The following is a 23960-nucleotide window of genomic DNA, read 5'->3' as shown; positions in this document are numbered from 1 at the left end:
TAAACTACACAAGGCAAGAATCGGCTGCACTCATGAGTCCCTGGTACCCAAAACAAGGCATGGCACACATTAGGGCTCCATACACAAGATATATATTGAAGAAACAAATATTGAGCAACTGAGTTGCCTTTCCTGCACATATAAAATAATATGCTAAATATGTGAGTTTCCTCCCAAACCCCAAGGTCTAGATGCAGAATACAGATCAAGCCACCAACCTGCCACCTGCAGTTCTAGAATGCCCTCTGCATAGTGGCCTCCTTTCTGGAAGACGCAGGTGTACCTCCCGTTGTCTGAAGCCTGGACTTGCTGGATGTGTACAGCAGCTTCCCCGATGGTTAAGAAATCCCTCACCAGCGAGGTCCGCCCTGCGTAATGGGGCATCTGCTCCTCGTACTCCTCCCGGTGGTTCCGATAGATGAACACCGCTTCTGAGAACTTGGTGTGGAACCACCGCAGCTCCATGTCCTCTGCGTTCATGGCTGGGACCAGGGAGCAGGGCAGAGTAGCCTCACCACCCAACATGGCCACAATGGGTTTTGAGGGGCCCATCACCAGGAACTCATCTGTGGATATAGAACAACTGAGAACTGAGACACAGGCTGAGGGGCAGAGACACACAGACCACGGGGGAAGAACAGGCAGACCGGGAACAGGTGCTGGAAGAGGTGACCCCAAGGCCCGAGGGACTGAGCAGTGATGACTCTGAATCTGCATGAGATCCTCAGAACACAGGTGGTGGCCCAGAAAGGATGTCACAGACGCCCTCGTGAGCCTGGCCCCTGGCCCCAGGCTCTCCCATGAAGAAATTGCTACACAGGGAGTCTCCACCTTGCGTGTGCCCCAGAATCCACAGGACAGTTTGTAAAACCCAGATCACAAGTCCCACCCCCAGAACTCCTGACTCAGTCTGAGGTGGGCCCAAGAATGTCTAAGCATTTGTGAGCAGTCCCCAAGGAGCTGACTCTCTTGGTCCATGAACCTCCATGGCCCTAACCTGGCCTGGGGGAGGACAAGCCTGGAAACTGAGCACAGAGCACCCTGGGGACCTCCCTCAGAGCTCCTGGGTCACTCAGCCACACCAGGAAACTCCCCATTTTGACTCCTAAGTTTATTGTTTCTGTCTGTAATTTTCTCCTCTACTGAATTCAAGGTGCACTGAAGCATAAATTTCCCTTCTATCAGGTTAGGTCACCACTTGTGACACCAGCATCCCATTTTGGCACTGATTCATATCCCAGCTGTTCCATTCCCAATCTAACTCTCTGCTAATGCGCCTGGGAAAGCAGTGGAAGATGGCTTACGTGCCTGGGTCCTTGAACCCACATGGGAGACCCAGAGGAGGTTCCTGGCTCCTGGCTTCAGCCTGGCACAGACCCAGCCATTGCAGCCATTTGGGGAGTAGATCAGTGGATAGATCTGTCTGTATTGGCTTCTCTTTGTATGTAAATCTACCCTTCAAATAAATCAATAAATCTTCTTAAAATTAATTAATTAATTAAATACCCAAAAACCCTAGACCATTGTTAAGACCCCATATGGTCACTTTGTTGGTGAGTGACTATTATTAAATGTTTAATGACAAGAAATGGTTGGGGGAGCCTCATTGCCTTTCTAGAGCCTGCAGCCCCACAAATCTCATCCCATCCTGACTGAGAGGGCTGGGGACTCCACTCACTCCTTGAAGAAGACCTTGGGAGAGGCCGGCGCCACGGCTCAATAGGCTAATCCTCTGCCTAGCGGCGCCGGCACACCGGGTTCTAGTCCCGGTCAGGGTGCTGGATTCTGTCCTGGTTGCCCCTCTTCCAAGCCAGCTCTCTGTTGTGGCCCAGGAGTGCAGTGGAGGATGGCCCAAGTCCTTGGGCCCTGCACCCGCATGGGAGACCAGGAGAAGCACCTGGCTCCTGCCATCGGATCAGCGCGATGCGCCGGCCGCAGTGCACCGGCCGCGGCGGCCATTGGAGGGTGAACCAATGGCAAAAGGAAGACATTTCTCTCTGTCTCTCACTGTCCACTCTGCCTGTCAAAAAAAAAAAAAAAGAGACCTTGGGAGGGACAGGGACAGACTCACCTGCAGAGCCCCACATGGGCAGCTGGGCGAGGAGAAGCAGGGAGGGGAGACTGCAGAGCAGAGAGGGGCGGCAGCTGTGCTCCATGTCCTCAGAACTGGGGAGAGAGGCGAGGAGGAGGAGGCCTGGGCCAGCAGACAGGTCAGCCCCAGAGCACCAGCAGGACAGGGTCCTCCCGTCAGCCCTCACAGCAGCAAAGCCTTCCCTACAGGCTCAGCACGCCAGCACCGTGGGGCCCACAGGATCCCGACAGCACAGACAGCTGGGCCGGGGCTCTACCAGCCCTTCTGGGGAGACTGCGGTGCCAGGGAACCCTCAGGGCAGCCTGGGGGGAAACAGCCCCCCCTCTTCCCACCCCAACTGAGTTCCTCTGCCTGGAAAATCAGGTCTCTTCTTTCTCAGCCCCAGGGCCCCACGGAGGAAACCATGCACTATGCACACAGTGCCCAGGACCACCCCACCAGGACAGAGGACCCTGATTCAGGCCACTCACCCTGAAGGACGACCACCTCCTGCTTCCTGCAGCTCTTTAACTCCAGTGGTGACCTGGGTGTCCCCTGAGAAGCGTCAGAGACAGACCCCTCCTCACCGAGCCTGTGCTGCCCGTCCCAGGGGCCCAGCACCTGTGGCATCTGTGGCTGTGGAGTTCACCTAAAGTTGACCCCACACCCAGCCTCTAACTCCAGGGGCCCAGGTCCTACCCCTAGGATCAGCAGGTGCCCAGGGCCAGTTCCTGCTGATTGGTGAATCCACACTCTCCACACTTGATGATAAGCACTTTCTGCATGAGCTAATGACCCAGGTGGGAGGCAGGGCCACAGAGAAGAGAAAATGAGCCTTGGTTAGAAAAAGTTCCCACACTCTGTTTGTAAGGAGGGAGAGGGGGCCGCTTTGATCGGGTTAAGGATGGGCTTGAGAGCCCCTCTGCTGGGCTCCCTGCATTCTCGGCCATTCTGGGTGACTTCACTGTTAGTGAGGTCCTTGGCCTTCCTGGGCTCAGTGTCCTGATCAGCAAATGGGGGAGGTAACAGCAGCCCCCTCCAGTGCAGGGAGGGGTCCATGCCTTTGTGTCGCTGCAGTCACCCTGTGAGGTTAGAACAGGGCCTGGTCCCAGCAGACACTGAGGAGCAGAAGTGAGAGAAGTGAGTAAAGGCTCAGTGCTCACTGCTGTCCTGGTCTCCCTGGACTGAGACATCCTCAGCCGCCCCCTCCCCTGCCCTGTGCCCCACCACACTCTCAGCCTCCTGCCCAGCCAGCTGCTCCCTGCCTTCCTCCTCCTCCCCCACAGGCGTCTTCAAGCCAGCTTACCTGCTCCTCCTTCTTCCCAGCTGGGAAAGCTGTGACTTCCTGCAGGGTCTAACATTCAGCAGCTCCAGAAACTTCAGAGCCACAGAGACCCCAGCAGACTGCAAATCTCAGCACACAACCTCTGCTTCCAGGTCCAACGCTGGGGGACCAGGAATCCTCATCCAAAGGAGGCAGTGGGCTCCCAGGATACTGGAGGAGCAGCAGAGCTGGCACAGTGCAGCAGCCTCTGCAGAGGCCCTGGCCCTGGGGCCCCACCAGGACCTCCCACCCAGAAGAGCCAGCCCCTGCGTCTCCTTCCACCATCTACAGTGAGAGCTTGCAGAAGCAGCCTGGGCAGGGAGTGCCCTGCCCTGTGGACCTCGCTCCCTGTTGTCAGCATGAGCACAGCCCAGGAGACAGCACCACAGCTGCCCTGGGAGTGGCTGCAGCACAGCCTGCTTAGAGCTCACAGTGCCTCAGTCCCTCCCCCTCAGCCACCACCTGCCCTGCCCAGCAGGGAGACTTCCCCAGGCCCAGAGATGTTATGGAACTTTCAGGAAATCACAGAAGAAACTAACTTTCTGACCATGACTATTTAGTGTCAGGATCTGAGCTACACACAGTAGATTCCTGCAGCTCCTGTCACAGCTGGAAGCAGACGCAGTAGGACAGGAGCCCTGTGCCTCCTGATACCCAGGAACTTTTTAGAGGAGGCAGGGCCTGAACTGTAGAGACTCTCTCTCTCTCATTCCCCCAGCCCTCATTCCAGCCCTCACCCCATCCCTCCCATTCCCCTAGCCTCACCCTTTCCCCATCTGCAGACAACTCAGAGTCAGAAAGAGCTCCTAAGGGCCTTGGACTCTCAGCAGTTCCCATGATGACACTATCTGAATGCTGATCCCAGCCTGCAGCCCAGCCCTTGCCCTGACTATCAGAGAGGGAGTGCCCCGGCCAAGATCAGCTTTTCTGTAAGAAATACTTCCAAGACCAGATGTGCTGCAGCAGGAGGGCAGCAAATGACAACTCCCCCTCCCAGCTACCAGGGCCACAGCCCATCAGCTTTAACATGACTGCTGTTCACTAAGCACCAAGGGGTTCTTGCTTCGAGTATAAATTATCCTAAGCTATTGAATTAATATTTTATTTCCTGTTAAGAGATAGGTCATAACTCTTATCTTAGTTATTTCTAGTACTTTCAAAATAGCTTTTAATAAATACCTAAGCCATAAAACAACTGTTAACCCAAAGTATATTAAATGTATTAGGATTTTAGGGGCTGGCACTGTGGCCTAATGGGTAAAGCCGCTGCCTGCAGTGCCAAATCTCATATTGTGCCGGTTCAAGTCCTGGCTGCTCCACTTCTGATCCAGATTTTTGCTGATGGCCTCGAAAGGCAGTGGAGGATGGCCCAAGTGCTTGGGCCCCTGCACCCACATGAGAGACCTGGAAATCTGCTATCTTCAGATCAGCCAAGCTCTGGCAAACACAGCTATTTAGGGCGTGTACTAGTGGCTGGAGGACCTCTCTCCTCTCTCTCTCTCTCTCTCTGTCTGCCTTGCTTGTCACTCTGCCTTTCAAATAAATAAATAAGCATTAAAATAAAAATAAAATAAATATATTTAATTTAAAAATATGATATTTGCAAACACAGCCAGGAACAAAAGGATGAAGCACAAAATGCCAGCCCTGCTGAGGGCTAAGAGGAGAAGGACCAGTCACAGCGGCTGCCTAGCCAAGGCGGGATCCATCACCCACAGGTAGCCGTCCTTGAAAAGCGAGCACTCCTGCATGGCCTGGAGCAGCTCCACTGGTCCACGGGCCTGGCTGGAAGCAGGGGCTGCTGGCCCTGCCCAAGCCCATGAACTGGCGCTTCCTGAAGCCTTCGTTGGCCTTCTGCTAGCGCCCAGCTCACCACCACTGCAGACGGAAGCCGGTGGCCTGGCTGCACCATTTCAAAGTTCTACTCTCATCTGTTCCTTTTTAGGCAAATGTTTGGGTTGGTATTATTTTTAAAATAAACATTCCTTTTTTTTTAACTTTTATTTAATGAATATAAATTTCCAAAGTACGGCTTATGGATTACAATGGCTTCCCCCCCATAACGTCCCTCCCACCCACAACCCTCCCCTTTCCCACTCCCTCTCCCCTTCCATTCACATCAAGATTCATTTTCGATTATCTTAATATACAGAAGATCAGTTTAGCATACATTAAGTAAGGATTTCAACAGTTTCCTCCCACACAGAAACATAAAGTGAAAAATAATAGATGATTTTTTAAATGATGATGAAATCAGATCAGACCTATTGTCATGTTTAATCCCAGTGAGAGTCAAGTTGGGAATTAATAATTTCTTTCTTTCTTTCTTTCTTTTTTTTTTTTACAGAAGATCAGTTTAGTATACATTAAGTAAAGATTTCAACAGTTTACACCCCCATAGAAACACAAAGTGAAATATACTGTTTGAGTACTCGTTATAGCATTAAATCTCAATGTACAGCACATTAAGGACAGAGATCCTACATGAGGAGTAAGTGCACAGTGACTCCTGTTGTTGACTTTACAAATTGACACTCCTGATTATGGCATCAGTAATCTCCCTATGCACCAGTCATGAGTTTCCAAGGCTATGGAAGCCTTTTGAGTTCTCCGACTCTTATCTTGTTTAGACAAGGTCATAGTCAAAGTGGACATTCTCTCCTCCCTTCAGAGAAAGGTACCTCCTTCTTTGAAGACCTGTTCTTTCCACTGGGATCTCACTCACAGAGATCTTTCATTTAGGTCTTTTTTTTTTTTGCCAGAGTGTCTTGGCTTTCCATGCCTGAAATACTCTCATGGGCTTTTCAGCCAGATCCGAATGCCTTTAGGGCTGATTCTGAGGCCAGAGTGCTGTTTAGGACATCTGCCATTCTATGAGTCTGCTGTGTATCCTGCTTCCCATGTTGGATCACTCTCCCCTTTATTTATTCTATCGGTTAGTATTAGCAGGTACTAGACTTGTTTATGTGCTCCCTTTGACTCTTAGTCCTTTCATTATGATCAATTGTGAACTGAAATTGATCTCTTGGACTAGTGAGATGGCATTGGTACATGCCACCTTGATGGGATTGAATTGGAGTCCCCTGGTATGTTTCTAATGCTACCATTTGGGACAAGTCAGCTTGAGCATGTCCCAAATTGTACATCTCTTCCCTCTCTTATTCCCACTCTTATACTTAACAGGGATCACATTTCAGTTCAATTTCAACACTTAAGAATAACTGTGTGATAATTACAGAATTAAACCAGTCATATTAAGTAGAACAGACAAAAAAAAACTACTAAGAGGGATAATGTATTAAGTTGTTCATTAACAGTCAGGGCTATGCTGATCCAGTCACCATTTCTCATAGTGTCCATTTCACTTCAGGAGGTTTCCTTTTTGGTGTTCAGTCAGTTGTCACCGATCAGGGGGAACATATGGTATTTGTCCCTTTGGGACTGGCTTATTTCACTCAGCATGATGTTTTCCAGATTCCTCCATTTTGTTGCAAATGACTGGATTTCATTGTTTCTGACTGCGGTATAGTATTATAACGAGAACATATCCCATAATTTCTTTTTTATATATATATATATATATATTGCTTTTATTTTTATTAAAGATTGTGAACCCATTTTCCTAATATTAAATATGTTATTACATCAGAATTTTAGCTGTTTCATAATATTGTTTTTTTTTATTTTCTTTTTTTTTTATCTTTTATTTAATGAATATAAATTTCCAAAGTACGACTCATGGGTTACAATGGCTTCCCCCCCCATACCGTCCCTCCCACCCACAACCCCCCCCTTCCCACTCCCTCTCCCCCTCCATTCACGTCAAGATTCATTTTCGATTATCTTAATATACAGAAGATCAGCCTAGCATACCTTAAGTAAGTATTTCAACAGTTTGCTCCCACACAGAAACATAAAGTGAAAAATAATAGATGATTTTTTTTAAATGATGATGAAATCAGATCAGACCTATTGTCATGTTTAATCCCAGTGAGAGTCAAGTTGGGAATTGATATTTTTTTTTTTTTACAGAAGATCAGTTTAGTGTACATTAAGTAAAGATTTCAATCGTTTGCACCCCCATAAACACACAAAGTGAAATATACTGTTTGAGTACTCGTTATAGCATTAAGCCTCAGTGTACAGCACGTTAAGGACAGAGATCCTACATGAGGAGTAAGTGCACAGTGACTCCTGCCGTTGACTTCACAAATTGACACTCCTGTTTATGGCATCAGTAATCTCCCTATGCACGAGTTATGAGTTTCCAAGGCTATGGAAGCCCCCTGAGTTCTCCGACTCTTATCTTGTTTAGACACGGTCATAGTCAAAGTGGAGGTTCTCTCCTCCCTTCAGAGAAAGGCACCTCCCTCTTTGAAGACCTGTTCTTTCCACTGGGATCTCACTCACAGAGATCTTTTTGCCAGAGTGTCTTGGCTTTCCATGCCTGAAATACTCTCAATATCCCATAATTTCTTTATCCAGTCTACCGTTGATGGGCATTTAGGTTGGTTCCAGGTCTTGGCTATTGTGAATTGTGCTGCGATAAACATTAGGGTGCAGACCGCTTTTTTGTTTGCCAATTTAAATTCCTTTGGGTAAATTCCAAGGAGTGGGATGGCTGGGTCGAATGGTAGGGTTATATTCAGGTTTCTGAGGAATCTCCAGGCTGACTTCCATAGTGGCTTGACCAGTTTGCATTCCCACCAACAGTGGGTTAGTGTCCCTTTTTCCCCACATCCTCGCCAGCATCTGTTGTTGGTAGATTTCTGTATGTGAGCCATTCTAACCGGGGTGAGGTGAAACCTCATTGTGGTTTTGATTTGCATTTCCCTGATTGCTAGTGATCTTGAACATTTTTTCATGTGTCTGTTGGCCATTTGGATTTCCTCTTTTGATAAATGTCTATTGAGGTCCTTGGCCCATCTCTTAAGTGGGTTGTTTGTTTTGTTTTTGTAGAGTTTCTTGATCTCTTTGTAGATTCTGGTTTTTAATCCTTTATCTGTTGCATAGTTTGCAAATATTTTTTCCCATTCTGTCGGTTGTCTCTTCACTCTCCTGACTGTTTCTTTTGCAGTACAGAAACTTCTCAATTTGATGCAATCCCAATAGTTGATTTTGGCTCTGACTGCCTGTGTCTCCCGGGTCTTTTCCAGAAATTCTTTGCCTATGCCAATATCTTGAAGGGTTTCTCCAATGTTCTCTAATAACTTGATGGTGTCAGGTTGTAGATTTAGGTCTTTAATCCATGTTGAGTGGATTTTTGTGTAAAGTGTAAGGTAGGGGTCTTGCTTCATGCTTCTGCACGTGGAAATCCAGTTTTCCCAGCATCGTTTATTGAATAGACTGTCCTTGCTCCAGGAATTGGTTTTAGATCCTTAATCAAATATAAGTTGGCTGTAGATGTTTGGGTTGATTTCTGGTGTTTCAATTCTGTTCCATTGGTCAATCCATCTGTTTCTGTACCAGTACCATGCTGTTTTGATTACAACTGCCCTGTAGTATGTCCTGAAATCTGGTATTGTGATGCCTCCGGCTTTGTTTTTGTTGCACAAGATTGCTTTAGCTATTCGAGGTCTCTTGTGCCTCCATATGAATTTCAGCATCATTTTTTCTAGATCTGAGAAGAATGTCTTTGGTATCTTGATTGGGATTGCATTGAATCTATAAATTGCTTTTGGGAGAATGGACATTTTGATGATATTGATTCTTCCAATCCATGAGCAGGGAAGATTTTTCCATTTTTTGGTATCCTCTTCTATTTCCTTCTTTAAGATTTTGTAATTCTCATTGTAGAGATCTTTAACGTCCTTGGTTAAGTTTATTCCAAGGTATTTGATTGTTTTTGTAGCTATTGTGAATGGGATTGATCTTAGCAGTTCTTTCTCCACCATGGCATTGCTTGTGTATACAAAGGCTGTTGATTTTGTGCATTGATTTTATATCCTGCCACTTTGCCAAACTCCTCTATGAGTTCCAATAGTCTCTTAGTAGAGTTCTTTGGATCCTCTAAGCAAAGAATCATATCGTCTGCAAAGAGGGATAGTTTGACTTCTTCCTTCTCAATTTGTATTCCTTTAATTTCTTTTTCTTGTCTGATGGCTCTGGCTAAAACTTCCAGAACTATGTTAAATAGTAGTGGTGACGGAGAACTCAAGGGGCTTCCATAGCCTTGGAAACTCATGACTGGTGCATAGGGAGATTACTGATGCCATAAACAGGAGTGTCAATTTGTAAAGTCAACAACAGGAGTCACTGTGCACTTACTCCTCATGTAGGATCTCTGTCCTTAATGTGCTGTACACTGAGGCTTAATGCTATAATGAGTACTCAAACAGTATATTTCACTTTGTGTTTCTATGGGGGTGCAAACGATTGAAATCTTTACTTAATGTACACTAAACTGATCTTCTGTAAAAAAAAAAAAAAAAAAAGAAATTATCAATTCCCAACTTGACTCTCACTGGGATTAAACATGACAATAGGTCTGATCTGATTTCATCATCATTTAAAAAATCATCTATTATTTTTCACTTTATGTTTCTGTGTGGGAACAAACTGTTGAAATCCTTACTTAAGGTATACTAAGCTGATCTTCTGTATATTAAGATAATCGAAAATGAATCTTGATGTGAATGGAAGGGGAGAGGGAGTGGGAAAGGGGAGGGTTGTGGGTGGGAGGGACGGTATGGGGGGGAAAGCCATTGTAACCCATGAGTCGTACTTTGGAAATTTATATTCATTAAATAAAAGATAAAAAAAATAAATAAATAAAACCTAAAAAAAAAAATAGTAGTGGTGAGAGTGGGCATCCCTGTCTGGTGCCAGATCTCAGTGGAAATTCTTCCAACTTTTCCCCATTCAATAGGATGCTGGCCGTGGTTTTTTCATAAATTGCTTTGATTATATTGAGGAATGTTCCTTCCATACCCAATTTGCTTAGAGTTCTCATCATTAAAGGGTGTTGAATTTTATCGAATGTTTTCTCTACATCTATTGAGGTAATCATATGGTTTTTCTTCTGCAGTCTGTTAATGTGGTGAATCACATTGATTGATTTGCGAATGTTGAACCATCCCTGCATACCAGGGATAAATCCCACTTGGTCTGTGTGGATGATTTTTCTGATGTGTTGTTTTATTCTATTGGCAAGAATTTTATTGAGAATTTTTGCGTCTATGTTCATCAGGGATATTGGTCTATAATTTTCTTTCAGTGCTGCATCTTTCTCTGGCTTAGGGATTAAGGTGATGCTGGCTTCATAGAAAGAATTTGGGAGGATTCCCTCTTTTTCGATTGTTCTGAATAGTTTGAGAAGAAATGGGATTAGTTCTTCTTTAAATGTCTGGTAGAATTCAGCAGTGAATCCATCTGGTCCTGGGCTTTTCTTTGTTGGGAGGGCCTTTATTACTGTTTCAATTTCTGTTTCAGTTATGGGTCTATTAAGGTTTTCTATGTCTTCATGGTTCAATTTTGGTAGATTGCATGTGTCCAGGAATCTATCCACTTCTGATAGATTTCCCTGTTTGCTGGCATACAAGTCCTTGTAGTAATTTCTGATGATTCTTTTTATTTCTGTGGTGTCTGTTGTTATGTTTCCTTTTTCATCTCTGATTTTATTGATTTGGGTCTTTTCTCTTCTTTTTTTAGTTAGTTGGGCCAATGGGGTGTCAATTTTGTTTATTTTTTCAAAAAACCAGCTCTTCACTTGCCTGATTTTTTGTAATTTTTTTTTTTGGATTCAATCCTGTTAATTTCTTCTCTGATTTTAATTATTTCTCTTCTCCTACTAGATTTGGGTCTGGTTTGCTGCAGTTTTTCTAGGTCCTTGAGATGCGCTGAAAGCTCATTTATTTGGTACCTTTCCAATTTCTTGATATAGGCACCTATTGCTATAAACTTGCCTCTCAATACTGCTTTTGCCGTATCCCATAAGTTTTGATATGTTGTGTTGTTATCCTCATTTACTTCCAGAAGTTTTTGATGTATCTTTTGATTTCTGGAATGACCCAGTGTTCATTCAGGAGCATGTTGTTCAGTCTCCATGTGTTTGCATACTTTCTGGGGTTTCCTGAGTTGCTAATTTCCAGCTTCATTCCGCTGTGGTCTGAGAAGCTGCATGGTATGATTCTAATTCTTTTAAATTTGCTGAGACTTGCTTTATGGCCTAGTATGTGATCAATCCTAGAGAAGGTTCCATGCACTGCTGAGAAGAATGTAAAGTCTTCAGATGTTGGAGTGAAAGTTCTGTAGATAGATCCATTTGGGCAATAGTGTCCATTAAATCTGCTGTTTCCTTGTTGATCTTCTGTCCAGATGATCTGTCTATTTCTGAGAGTGGAGTATTGAAGTCCCCCAGTACTATTGTATTGGAATCTAAGTCTCCCTTTAAGTCCCTTAACATATCTTTTAAATAGACCAGTGCCCTGTAATTAGGTGCATATACATTTATAATAGTTACATCTTCCTGTTGAATTGAACCCTTAATCATTATATAGTGTCCCTCTTTGTCTCTCTTAACAGTTTTTGTATTAAAGTTTATTTTGTCTGATATTAATATGGCTACACCTGCTTTTTTTTGGTTTTTGTTGGCATGGAATATCTTTTTCCAACCTTTCACTTTCAGTCAGCTTGCATCTTTGTTAGAGAGATGTGTTTCTTGTAGGCAACAAATAGTTGGGTTGTGTTCCTTAAGCCAATCAGCCAATCAGTGTCTTTTAACTGAAGAGTTAAGTCCATTAACGTTTAATGTGACTATTGATACATAGTGACTTTGCCCTGCCATTTTCCCAGAGATATTTTCTAGTATATGCTTTGAGCTTCCCATGCTCTTTTACTGGTAGGTTTTCTTCCTTTACCTTCTTTCATATTGATGGCCATGTTTCTGTGTTTCTGAGTGTAGCACATCTTTAAGTATCTTTTGCAGGGCCGGACGAGTGGCGGCAAAGTCTTTCAATTTCTGTTTGCTATGAAAGTTCTTTATTTCACCTTCATTCACAAATGAGAGCTTGGCAGGATATAATATTCTGGGCTGGCAATTTTTCTCTCTTAGCACCTGTGCTATGTCTCACCATTCCCTCCTAGCCTGTAGTGTTTCTGATGAGAAGTCTGCTGTGAGTCTAATTGGAGATCCTCTGAGAATAATCTGACGTTTCTCTCTTGCACATTTTAGGATCTTTTCTTTATGTTTCACTGTGGTGAGTTTAATTACAACGTGTCGTGGTGAGGATCTCTTTTGGTCATGTTTACTGGGGGTTCTATGAGCTTCCTGTACTAGGATGTCTCTGTCCTTCTCCAAACCTGGAAAGTTCTCTGCTAGTATCTCACTAAAAAGGCCTTCTAATCCTTTCTCTCTCTCCATGCCTTCAGGAACTCCTAGAACTCAAATGTTGTTTTTTTTTAAATAGTATCCTGTAGATTCCCAACAATATTTTTTAGATTTCTAATTTCCTCTTCTTTTCTTTGGTTTGACTGTAGGTTTTCCTATGCTCTGTCTTCTAAGTCCGATATTTTCTCTTCTGTTTTACTGACTCTGTTTTTTAGACTTTCTAATGTGTTTGTCATTTGGTCTATTGAGCTCTTCATTTCATTTTGATTTCTCTTCACTATCACACTTTCCTGTTCTACTGGCTTCTGTGTTTCATTTTGATTCTTCCTTAAAATTTCATTTTCACGAAAGAGATTTTCAATCCTGTCCAATAAGGATTTCTGTAGTTCAAGGATTTGCTTTTGAAAACTTCTAAATGTTCTTATCATAAATTTTTTGAATCCGTATCTTGCATTTCTTCTATCTCATCATCTTTATAATCTTTGCTTGGGGTGTTTTGCATATTTGGAGGCATCATAGTGTCATTGTTGATCTTGTTCCCTTGATTTTTGTGTTTCTTGGTTGGCATTGTTAATTCTTCTCCCCTCACTGTGAGTTTTTTTTTTTTTTTATACTTTGTCTGTGTTAAGTGGACTGCCTGCTGTTGGAGGAGCCTTGGAGGCTTGAGATGGGTGTGGCCTGAGAGCTCTGCTTGGTTCTTCCGGGTTACGGGTGTGCAAAGGTGACACCCTCAGGTTATGCGTGGTAAATCTCTCTCTATTTATTTTATTTTATTTTTTATTCAGGAGGTAAGTAATACCGCATGGCTGAGCAGAATTGATGGTATTTAGCTTCCAATCTCTGGTTTCTACCCAAAGAGTCTGTGCCGGTTCAGTTTCTGCTGCGGACTCCCACTGGGTTGCCTAGGATACTGAATTGTAGCCTTAGCTCTCCCCTTTTGTTATGTATATCCCGAGTGGGGCCTGCTCTTTGTCTCTTGCTCGCCTTTGCAAGGTTGGCGGAGAGAGAGAAACTTGTTTGTACCAGTACCCCCCCACCCTTTTTTTTCTTTTTTTTTCCTTTTCTCCTGTAGTCAGTTTGGTGAACTTTCCCGCCTCAAAGCCCGCTTCCCTCTAGATTCTGTCCGCCGTTTCCCCACCAATGTCTCCGGTTACTGAGCTCACCTCCCCTTCCAGCGCTGATGTGTGGACTCGGAGCCCTGGGCATCCCTGCTCTCCCCGCTGGTGTCTGTGTGACATCCATTTCCCTTCCCGCACTGGCGCGCAGACCCTGCGGCTCCCGCGGCTCAGCTTCCACACGGTGGGCGACCTTGCTCTCCCAGTAGGTCCTCCAAGTCACAGCCACTAGATCCGGAAGAGTTTCCTCTGCAATTTTTTTCTGATCCTTTTTCTGAGGCTACCATAACTCAACTTTTATTAAAATAAATTTTCCCGGACTATCGGTGTGCGCCCTCACTATTCCGCCATCTTGGCTCCACCCCCCAGGATTAAATAATTTAAAAATGTTTTTGACAGGTAGTGGGAGGGCGATAGGAGAGAGAGAGACCGCATCTGTTGGTTCACTTTCCACCTGTCAGCAATATGCAGAGCTGTGTCAGGCCCATACCAGGAGCTGGCACCCGATCCAGGTTTCCCATGTGGATACCAGAATCCCAACCCCTTGGTGCTGCCTCTCAGGGTTTCTGTTGGATAAAACTGGAGTCCATAGTTGGAGTTGGGTATTGAACCCAAATATTTCAAATTTGGGCATTAGTATCTTAATTGCTATGCAAAATCCTGTTCCTGCCTTTTAAAATAAATATATTTGTTTGAGGACCGGTAATGTGGTATAGTGGATAAAGATACTGCCTGTAATGCCCATGTCCCATAAGGGTGCTGGTTCATGTCCTGGCTGCTCCACTTCTGATCCAGCTTCCTGCTAATGAACCTTGGAAGGCCATGGGGAATTCTAGTGCTCTGGCCATGCATCCTTGTGGGAGACCCTGAAGAAGTTCCTGGCTCCTGGCTTCGGACTCACCTAGCTCTGGCTGTTGGGACCACATGGAGAGTGGACCAGTGGATGGGAGACCTCTCTCTCTCTCTCTCTCTCAGCCCTTCTGTCTCTTCCTCTCTGTAACTCTGCCTTTCAAATAAATAAAATAAATCTTTAAAAATATATGTTTGATAGGGAGGAAGAGCAGGAGGATGAGAGAGAGAGAGAGAGAGAGAGAGAGAGACAGTCACCAAATGCCTGCAATGGCAGTAGCTGTATCAGGGCTTTGCTGGGTTCTAATCTTGTTCCTGTGTCCACTCCCCCAGCCCCCTTGCCTTTCCCTGTGCTAGGCTAGCACACTGCTCTCAGTGAGGACTCCTCAGACTCTGACTGTGGATGGAGCCTTTGCTTTGGTCAGCACCTGCCTCTCTCCTCCCCAGGGATGAGATGGAGGTGGAGGAGATGCAGAGGCCTTGGGGAGGTCAGGGAGAGGCTTCCTGTGCTTTCTTTCTTGTCTTCCCAGGGAGGCAGGGGCTCAGCTGGTCCTTAAGCCCCTGTGTTGTCAGCTGAGGAAGGACAGGGGCAGGTCCTGCCTGGTATTGGGGGCACTGTTGGTGACTATGTCCCATGACAGTGGGGTTCACGGTCTGAGTTTGAGTGGAAGGTTGATGTCATGTATGTCTTTTTTCTCCTATCCCAGACCTTTCCATGCTCACTGCTTCTCTGGGCACCTGTGAATCCCCTTGGCTTCCACCATAGCTTCTGGGGACTTCTGGGTCCTCATTTTCCCATGTGCAGGTTACAAGGGTCCCTGTGCTCTCCCCAGACACCTTCTCCTGACAGTTTCCTACTCCAAAGTACATGCAGCAGCCAACCACGTGACTGTAGGAGGTTTCTATTTGTTGCCAGAAAAATGACCTTGGACTTGGTGGAATCCACAAATACTGATGTATTGACTTAGTGCTCTGTAGGTCAGAAGTCAGAGAGAGGTCTCGTTGGACTAAAATCAAGGCAGGACTACCTTACTTTCTGGAAGCTTCACCTCCTTTAGCATCTGGAGCACCTCTGCATGGCTTGGTTCATGGTCCCAGTCCTCTGTCTTCAAAGCCAGCAATGTGACATCTTTCTGGTCCTGCTTCCAGCATCATATAAGTTTCCTTGACCACACACTTGTAACATGGTTCTGTGCTTTCTGGGTACATTTGATAAAATTAGACACCAGGAGTCACATCCTAATTTCAAAGTCTTTCATCTTTATCCCATTCGCACAGTTCAACAAAACCACAGGGCTCTATAGATTAGGACTTGGAAATCTTTGGAATTCGTTCTCTAAGTTCAACTAAGCCAGTTGTAGCAAACTCACCTATGGCTTTGAAGCAGCCTACACATTCAGCTTAACAAGCACCAAAAGAAAATGCAGGAAATTTTGATTTCCCCAGTACTTTCCTAAGAGAACTGAGCTCTGAGGATGGTTTTGTGGCTGGGAACTTGATAAAGCACAATGTGATGATGAAATCTGAGCAATAACTTTTCTCTGCAGATCAGGGTTCAGCAACTCAGTTTCTGGGTGTTAAGCTTTATGGATTAGCCTTCCTAGAAATGCTGCAGCATGGAGTGTGTGTGTGTGTGTGTGTGTGTGACACAATCCATCAGCTGACTGTATCCCAACACCTTCCCCCCATCACTCCCACATCAAGAGCATGTGCTGAGCTGACATGCACAGTCGGTGCAGACCCCTGATGTGAACTTTGTGTTCTCTTGTAGACTGGCAGAAGGAACAGTTCCAGGCCTGTGAGTGACTTCATGTTCTTTCTGGGTGCTCCTCCTGTGGCCCCCATGGCTCTGGCCTCTCCTTCAGTTCTCTGTGGTGGTGCAGAGGCCGGCACCAGCAACTGTGGTGTGCTGGGGTCTGAAGTCACAGGAAGAAAGCTGGGAATGGTCTTGAGGGTCTTTGTGACAGGCCTGACCCTCAAGGCAGTCTCTCAGTTCCTCTTCCTGATGGAGACCATGGGCTGAAATCACAGGACCGCATCTCATGGGTATTGCCCCTCTCCCCTGCAGCTGGGTGGGTGGTTGCGCATCCTTGTTATGGGGCAGGATGGAGCTTACAAGATCGGGATTTCTCCCTGCAGGGCCTGTCACTCTGGATCCAGAGTCCACCCATCATAATCTTGCCTTCTTTCCTGACATGATGAGTGTGACCTGAAAGGACACCCCTGTGGACTCAAAATATTACTGCCCTGTGGGGAGCAACTGGGAGCAACTCGGACTAGACTAAGTTACTGGAATTAAGACTTATTCTATGCATCTGCTCTCCCACAATATGGCGCTGGGAGAGGAGAAAACAGCTTCTACACAGCTGCCTCCAGTTCAACCAATAAACAGCGGGACCTGCTCCTGATTGCAGGAGAGCAGCGTACTCGGCGTGTGGGCAGCCGAGTTGGGATTGGCAGAGGAGGACTATAAAGGAGGAGAGAGACAACATGCACCAGGAACATCTAAAGGGAACATCTGAGGGAACACCTGTGCAGCCCCCGAGAGAGCTGGCCGGCGGTGTGCCACTCCCCTGCGGAAGTGGGGAAAGTGGCTAGGGGGAACCGCCCTTCCATGGAGGTGGAAGGGTCGGTAGCCAACCCGGGAAGAACCAGCAGCAAACCCGGGGAGGGCCGAGCAGACGAAAGAACAACGCAGGGTCCTGTGTCGTTCCTCCACGAAGAGGGGGAGCGACATAATGGTGCCGTGACTCAGATAGGAAACCCAGGCAGGGTTTAGTGTCGCTCCTCCACGAAGAGGGGGAGCGACATAATGGTGCCGTGACTCGGATATGAAACCTAGGAGGGAAGAAGTGGGAAGAAGCGGGAAAATACTGGAGAGAGAGACTAGCAAAGAGCCTAGGGGAAAGCCTGACGGAAAAGGTGCCGGAAGAAGCTATTGAAAGCCTAGGCATAGACTCGGATACGGACTGTGGGAAAGAAGTTAGGATTGAAAGCTAGGATTGAAAGTGAAAGTGAAACCTAGAAGAAACTTAGACTCAGATACGGACTGTGGGGAGAAGCCAGGAGAAATGAGAGGGGAATATTGTTGGAAGAAAAGTTAGGGAAACATACCGGGTAGAGAAAAATATGTTAGAGAGGATGAAGCCGCGGGGATAAGAGAAACAGAGGTTTAGAAGTAAAATGAGAGAAATAGGAATGCTGGCAGATAGAAGTAAAATGGGAGAAATAGGAATGCCCGGAGATAGAGAAATAGAGAAAAATAAGGCCTCCCCACAACATGGCAATGAGAGAGCTTGAATTTGGTCTGCCTGATTAGTAAGACGATAAGCACCTTCTGGCGGCTAGCAGCTTACCCGCTGCAGGTCACCGAAGACAGGCACGTTATCAACACCAATAAGTCTCCCCACAAGATGGCAATGAGAGGGCTTGGATTCGGTTTGCCTGATTGCTAGGGCTTGTAAGCACCTGCAGGCAGTTCTAGCAGAGCAGAGCATGCGCTGCAGGGCACCGAACACAGGCATGCATCAGCGCCTAAAAACCTCCTCACAACATGGCGAAGAGAGGACCCAGATTCGGTTTGCCTGTTTGGTAGGGCTTGTAAGCACCTGTGGGCAACTCTAGCAAGCAGAGCAGAGTGTGTGCCACGGGGCACCGAAGACAGGCGCGTATCAACGCCAAAAATAGAAAGAAAGGGGGATCTGTGGGGAGCAACTGGGAGCAACTCGGACTAGACTAAGTTACTGGAATTAAGACTTATTCTATGCATCTGCTCTCCCACAATATGGCGCTGGGAGAGGAGAAAACAGCTTCTACACAGCTGCCTCCAGTTCAACCAATAAACAGCGGGACCTGCTCCTGATTGGAGGAGAGCAGCGTACTCGGCGTGTGGGTAGCAGAGTTGGGATTGGTGGAAGAGGACTATAAAGGAGGAGAGAGACAACATGCACCAGGAACATCTAAAGGGAACATCTGAGGGAACACCTGTGCAGCCCCCGAGAGAGCTGGCCGGCGGTGTGCCACTCCCCTGCGGAAGTGGGGAAAGTGGCTAGGGGGAACCGCCCTTCCATGGAGGTGGAAGGGTCGGTAGCCAACCCGGGAAGAACCAGCAGCAAACCCGGGGAGGGCCGAGCAGACGAAAGAACAACGCAGGGTCCTGTGTCATTCCTCCACGAAGAGGGGGAGCGACACTGCCCTGTGTGGGGCCTTAAGGGCATCACATCAGGAAGATGCTACTGGTAGGTGGAGATAAGGAGGGGAGAGGGCAGCAGCTGGGCTGTGGGGGTAGGTAGGGAGCATGCGACAAGCACAAGCTCTTATACAGAGTCCCCAGATATAGGGTTCTAGATTGTGGGACAGGTTGACAATGGCTAACTTGCCTGGACTAAGCCTCAGCAGTGTCTATCCCTTAGGCGGGATCCATGCAGGGTGGGGGTTTTCCTGGACTACGGTGAGGGGAACATCTCCTTCTACAACATGACTGACGGCTCCCACATTTTCTCCTCCCCCCAAGCTTCTTTCTCTGGAACCCTCTTTCCATACTTCATGCTTTGGGGAGATGTGTCCCTGAGCATCTGCTCCACAGAGGTGGGGTCTGAGGGGTTCCCTGTGCCCCTTAGCAAGTCTCCTTCTTTGGAGGAGGCTGTGAGGCCCCCAGGGGAGGGGCTCAGCTCAGGCTCTGGAGTGGATGGAGCTCCCCCAGGGGCTGAGTCTCCATTGCTGCCCTGAGCCCCACAGGGGCCCTCACTGCCCTGACTCCTCAGTGAGACTCTTGCTGGGGCTGCAGGCTCCTGGGACAGAGCCTCTGGGTCAAGTCCTGATGGACCAAGAGCTTTCTTGTCTCGTGGTTATGAGAACTGCTGGTACAAGCCTACATACAAACAGCAGAAGATGCAAGTTCACGTGCATTTTAACTGGTTTAGGATAGGCTGAAAAATACTATGAAATTATTGTTATAGGTATTAAAAGTCTTTCCTGGGATTTACTTTCACTTTGATATGAATGGGACTGAGGGCTGAGTTACTGTGCCCAAGAAAGTAGAGTTGAATTGTGCAGCTTGAATCTGAGCAGAGGGATGGAGAGGATGGTGGTCCCAGCTGTGTCCTGGGAGGATTTGCCCCATGTGATGACAACAGTTTGCCATCCAAAAATTTCCATGGACACGAATGACTGATGGAATCATAATGGAAAGGAAGATTGTGGTCCACTTTGTCTATTTCCCTTTCTGGAGTGGAGGAACACACGTGCTTTTCCATGCCTCAGTAAATGTCTATTACCAGTGAATAAATTGTGCTGGGTTATATCAGGAAGTCTAAGGATGAGGACCTGGATCCCCCTCTTGGGTCAGCACTGTAGCTTGGAAACAAGAGAGCTGCTGGCAGGGTAAGCAGTAAGTCCCTGAGTGAGATGACAGTGAAGGAGAGAATGTTCAGATGCAAGTCCAACTGCAGACCCCTGTGGCCATGCGCATGGTTCTGGTTAATCAGTGCATTGTCCCTCAGTGCTGCCAAGTCCAACTGTCACAGGGAGGGGAAAACCGTAGCAAACAAAAAGCAGTAGGAGCATTGAGTGTCAGGAAAATGGCGCAGTCTTATCTATGGCGTGATCTACACCCTGACACCATCCTAGGCTCTAGCCCCCACCATCATTGCTAGAAACCAGGTGGCCACATGGCCCAACCACCAGTGTCAAGCTCCACCCACATCCTAATGGGATTCGCTGCTCCTGCTTCCCTGCCCGCCTTCTGGCAAAGTTTTAAAAGGACCTGTTCCTGAGCACGTGGCTCTCTCCTCTCTCTTGCTCCCCTCTCGCTCTCTCACTCTCTCTCTCTATCTCTCTCTTGGTCTCTGCTCTCTGCTCTCCCCTCACCTCTCTTGGCTCTCTCCTCTCTTCCTCTCTTCCTCTCTCTCTCGTGCTCTCTCTCTCTCTCTCTCCTTCTCTCTGTTACACTCTTTCTCTTTCTTCTTCCTCCCCCCTTCCCTCTGGCCTGCTGGGTTTTTCCCAATAAACCGTTTCCCTTGCCCCGGTGTTTGGTGTGTTTTGTGATGATCTTACACTGGTTCTGAAACCCGGGACCTTACACTGGTGCCATGACTCGGATCGTCACAAAACACACCAAACACTAGAGTTAGGGAAAGGGTTTTTGGGGAAAACCCAGCAGGCCGGAGGGAAGGGGCGAGGAGGGAAAAAGAGAGTGTAAGAGAGAGAGGAGACGAGAGAGAGCAGAGAGAAGAGAGAAGAGAGAGTGAGCAAGAGAGAGCAAGGCAAGAGAGAGGAGAGAGTGAGCGAGAGAGGGAGAGCAAGAGAGAGGAGAGAGCCATGTGTTCAGGAACAGGTCCTTTTAAAACTTTGCCGGGGCCGGCACCGTGGCTCAATAGGCTAATCCTCCACCTTGCGGAGCCAGCACACCAGGTTCTAGTCACGGTCAGGGCTCCAGATTCTGTCCCGGTTGCCCCTCTTCCAGGCCAGCTCTCTGCCGTGGCCCGGGAGTGCAGTGGAGGATGGCCCAAGTGCTCGGGACCTGCACCCACGTGGGAGACCAGGAGAAGCACCTGGCTCCTGGCTTCGGATCAGCGCGGTGGAGGGTGAACCAACGGCAAAGGAAGACCTTTCTCTCTGTCTCTCTCTCTCACTGTCCACTCTGCCTGTCAAAAAAAAAAAAAAAACAACTTTGCTGGAGGGCAGGCAGGGAAGCAGGAACAGCGAATCCCATTAGGATGGGGGTGGAGCTTGACACCAGTGGTTGGGCCATGTGGCCACCTGGCTTCCAGCAATGGCAGCAGGGGTGAGAGCTTAGGATGGTGTCAGGGTGTAGATTGCACCATAGATAAAACTGCGCCAATTTCCTAACATTGAAGACTCAGAGTCCTCAAACACAGAGATGTGCTCACTGCCCCAGACAAAGAGCTCTGACCAGGGCAGGGCACTGAGGAGTTAAAATTGTATATGTGCGGGTGTAAAAAGTTAAGCTTAAGCTTACAGGTTTAAACCTTCCTGGTGCAGCTGTGAAAATAAAACAGAGTGAAGTAGCACCTTGACAGTAGGGACTCCATTTTGGAGCACTTGAGACTTCATTCTGGGAAAGCACCCCCCCCCACGGTGAGGCTCTGGTCTGCAACTATGATCTCAAATAGTCAGACAATAGCAGTGCACTACATCACCCTTGGCAACGCACAAAACCCCCCTAGCATGATTGCTCAAGCTTAAAAGTAGAAAGGTTGCACCTGGGTTACCTGGGCTAATAATGAAGATGTGATTTGTCTATGTCTTAAGATCATAATTGCTGATTGTAAGATTTTAGCAACCGCTTAGCAACCGTGTACTCTCCCCCCCTCCCGATTTTGTGGGTTTTGCCTTTATAAACCCTATGCTGTGGTTCCTTGGGGCTCCTCTGTCCTTGTATGTTCAGAGAGCCCCAACATGTTGGATCAATAAATCTTTAACCCTTTGCTGGTTGCATGAGAGAAAAAGTCTCTTGGAGTCGTTCCTGGGGCGGTGGGCTTTTTCAGACCCTAACAGGCACCTGGTGCAGGAGGCTGACTGGATCCCTCATCCCATAGTGGAGGGCCTGGGTCCAGTCCTGATTGCGGCTTCCTGCTCATGCACACTCAGGGAGGAGGCAGTGATGGCTGACATACGTGGGTTCCTGCCACCCATGTGAGACACCTGGATGGAGTCCCCTCGTCCATCTCCAGCCTTGTCCAGTCTGCTGTTTTGCACATTTGGAGAAGGAACCAGAGGATGGGAGAGCTCTGTCCTCATTTCAAATAACATGAAAAAAAAAATAAAGATCTCTGCTGAGCTGTCACTCTGGCTGAGGGTGAGAAGAAGAGGAATGGACAGTAAAGAAGGAGTCAGAAACATCAGTGCTGGCCTGGGGAGCAATTAGAGGAATAACCACAGTAGCCACTGTGGTGCAGGTCTCTGTGTTCTGAACTCAGGCAGCCGCTCAGGCCCAGAGTCTCCTGTTGATGATGCTGAGGGAGTGGAAACTTCACCCCATCATTGTGTGCAGAGGGGAGGCCTTTGTGCAGGGATTCAGTTGGGACAGATCCTTAGGTCACGCCCACATGGCTTAACGCTGGTGGGTTCAGCAGGGGATTGAGAAAGAGCACACAGATTTAGAGAGAAACATGGCTTCCTGCCATCATGTGATGGAACAAAGGGGTCTTTACAAAAACCTGTGTTTTCCTGTTCGGATTTTGAATTTCCATGACCAAGAGCCAAAATAAACCTTTTATCTTTATAGAGTTATTCTGCTTCTTGAATTTCCTTACTGTAACTTGGGCATCTTCTGCTGCTTTCCCAGTCACATTAGCAGGGAGCTGACTTGGAAGTGGAGCAGCCGGGATGTAAGAGTGCCTATATGGGCTGAGGAGGCAGTGCCACAGCCCAGGTCAGGTTTTCTGCAAGAAATGCCCTTAGGACAGGATAAGCTCCAGCAGGAGGGCAGCAGACAACCATTCCTCCCCCTCCCAGCTCAGCAGAATCACGGCCCAGCTGCTGTAACATGGCTGCTGTTTACTAAGCCACCAACCATTTCTTACTTAACACATAACATACTACCCCCTAGTGCTTTGGGGATAACATTTTACTTCTGTGTTAACAGGCAGGTCATACCCCTCATCTTAATTACTTCTAGTACTTTCAAATTCTTTCAATAAATATCTAAGCCATAAAAATAGTTAATGCAAAGTATATTAAATGTATTATGATTTTTAATATACTGTAGGTAGTGGAAAGGTTTCCATTCTCATTCCTTCTTTTTTATTTTTAATTTATTAATTTCAGAGAGAGAGAGAAAGAGCGCTCCCACCCTTTTTCATTCTCTGAATGCCCTCACTGGATCCAGAGCCAGGAGCCAGGGACTCAGTCCAGTCTCCCATGTGTATGGCTGAAACCCCAAATGTGAGCCATGACCACTCCTGTGAGATCTGATTATGGAAGAATCCGGAATCAGGAGCTGCAGCCACACATCCAGCCCAGGCATTCTGGTGTGGACGCAGGTGTCCTAACTAGCTAGTCTTAACTGCCTGCCCAAATCCAGGCCTCACTCATGCCTTTTCTCAAAAGTAGAGTCTGTTAAAAAAAAAAAAAAAACACAAAAAACTAAGTTGCCTTGACACTGCTAAGAAGAGCTTCCTTGATTATCTCCTTCATGTGTAAATGATAAAGAACTGTTTTCTAGTCGCCCACTTTATGGGGGAAAAAATGATAACACACACACACACACACACACACACACAGTGTGGTATCTTTTTGTTTCAACTTTAA

At 47.0% G+C, this 23960-nt stretch overlaps 1 protein-coding gene across 16 annotated transcripts in view; it reads right to left on the bottom strand.

The window, feature by feature from the left end:
• The window catches only part of LOC108175829 (butyrophilin-like protein 1), an 86055-nt gene that overhangs the window by 12922 nt on the left and 49173 nt on the right, over positions 1-23960 (bottom strand). The window contains exons 1-5 of one of the 16 annotated variants that reach the window (XM_089334133.1): positions 3378-3787; positions 2771-2859; positions 2563-2626; positions 2072-2194; positions 219-566 (exon numbers count right to left, since the gene is read on the bottom strand). The exons of 2 other annotated variants lie outside the window; for them this stretch is intronic. In XM_089334133.1, coding sequence (XP_089190259.1) covers positions 219-566; positions 2072-2194; positions 2563-2626; positions 2771-2859; positions 3378-3432 — 679 coding nt within the window. In that variant the 5' untranslated portion in view covers positions 3433-3787. Of the gene's footprint in view, positions 1-218; positions 567-2071; positions 2195-2562; positions 2708-2770; positions 2860-3377; positions 4061-23960 lie in introns of those variants that run through there. 13 more of the 16 variants (XM_089334120.1, XM_089334132.1, XM_089334121.1 and 10 more) reach the window with 13 other exon arrangements.

This window comes from Oryctolagus cuniculus, chromosome 5 (assembly GCF_051225735.1).
Source record: "Oryctolagus cuniculus isolate XC-2025 breed Fujian yellow rabbit chromosome 5, ASM5122573v1, whole genome shotgun sequence".
In the NCBI taxonomy this organism is placed as follows: domain Eukaryota; kingdom Metazoa; phylum Chordata; class Mammalia; order Lagomorpha; family Leporidae; genus Oryctolagus; species Oryctolagus cuniculus.
This window is presented reverse-complemented; position numbering and strand designations above follow the sequence as displayed.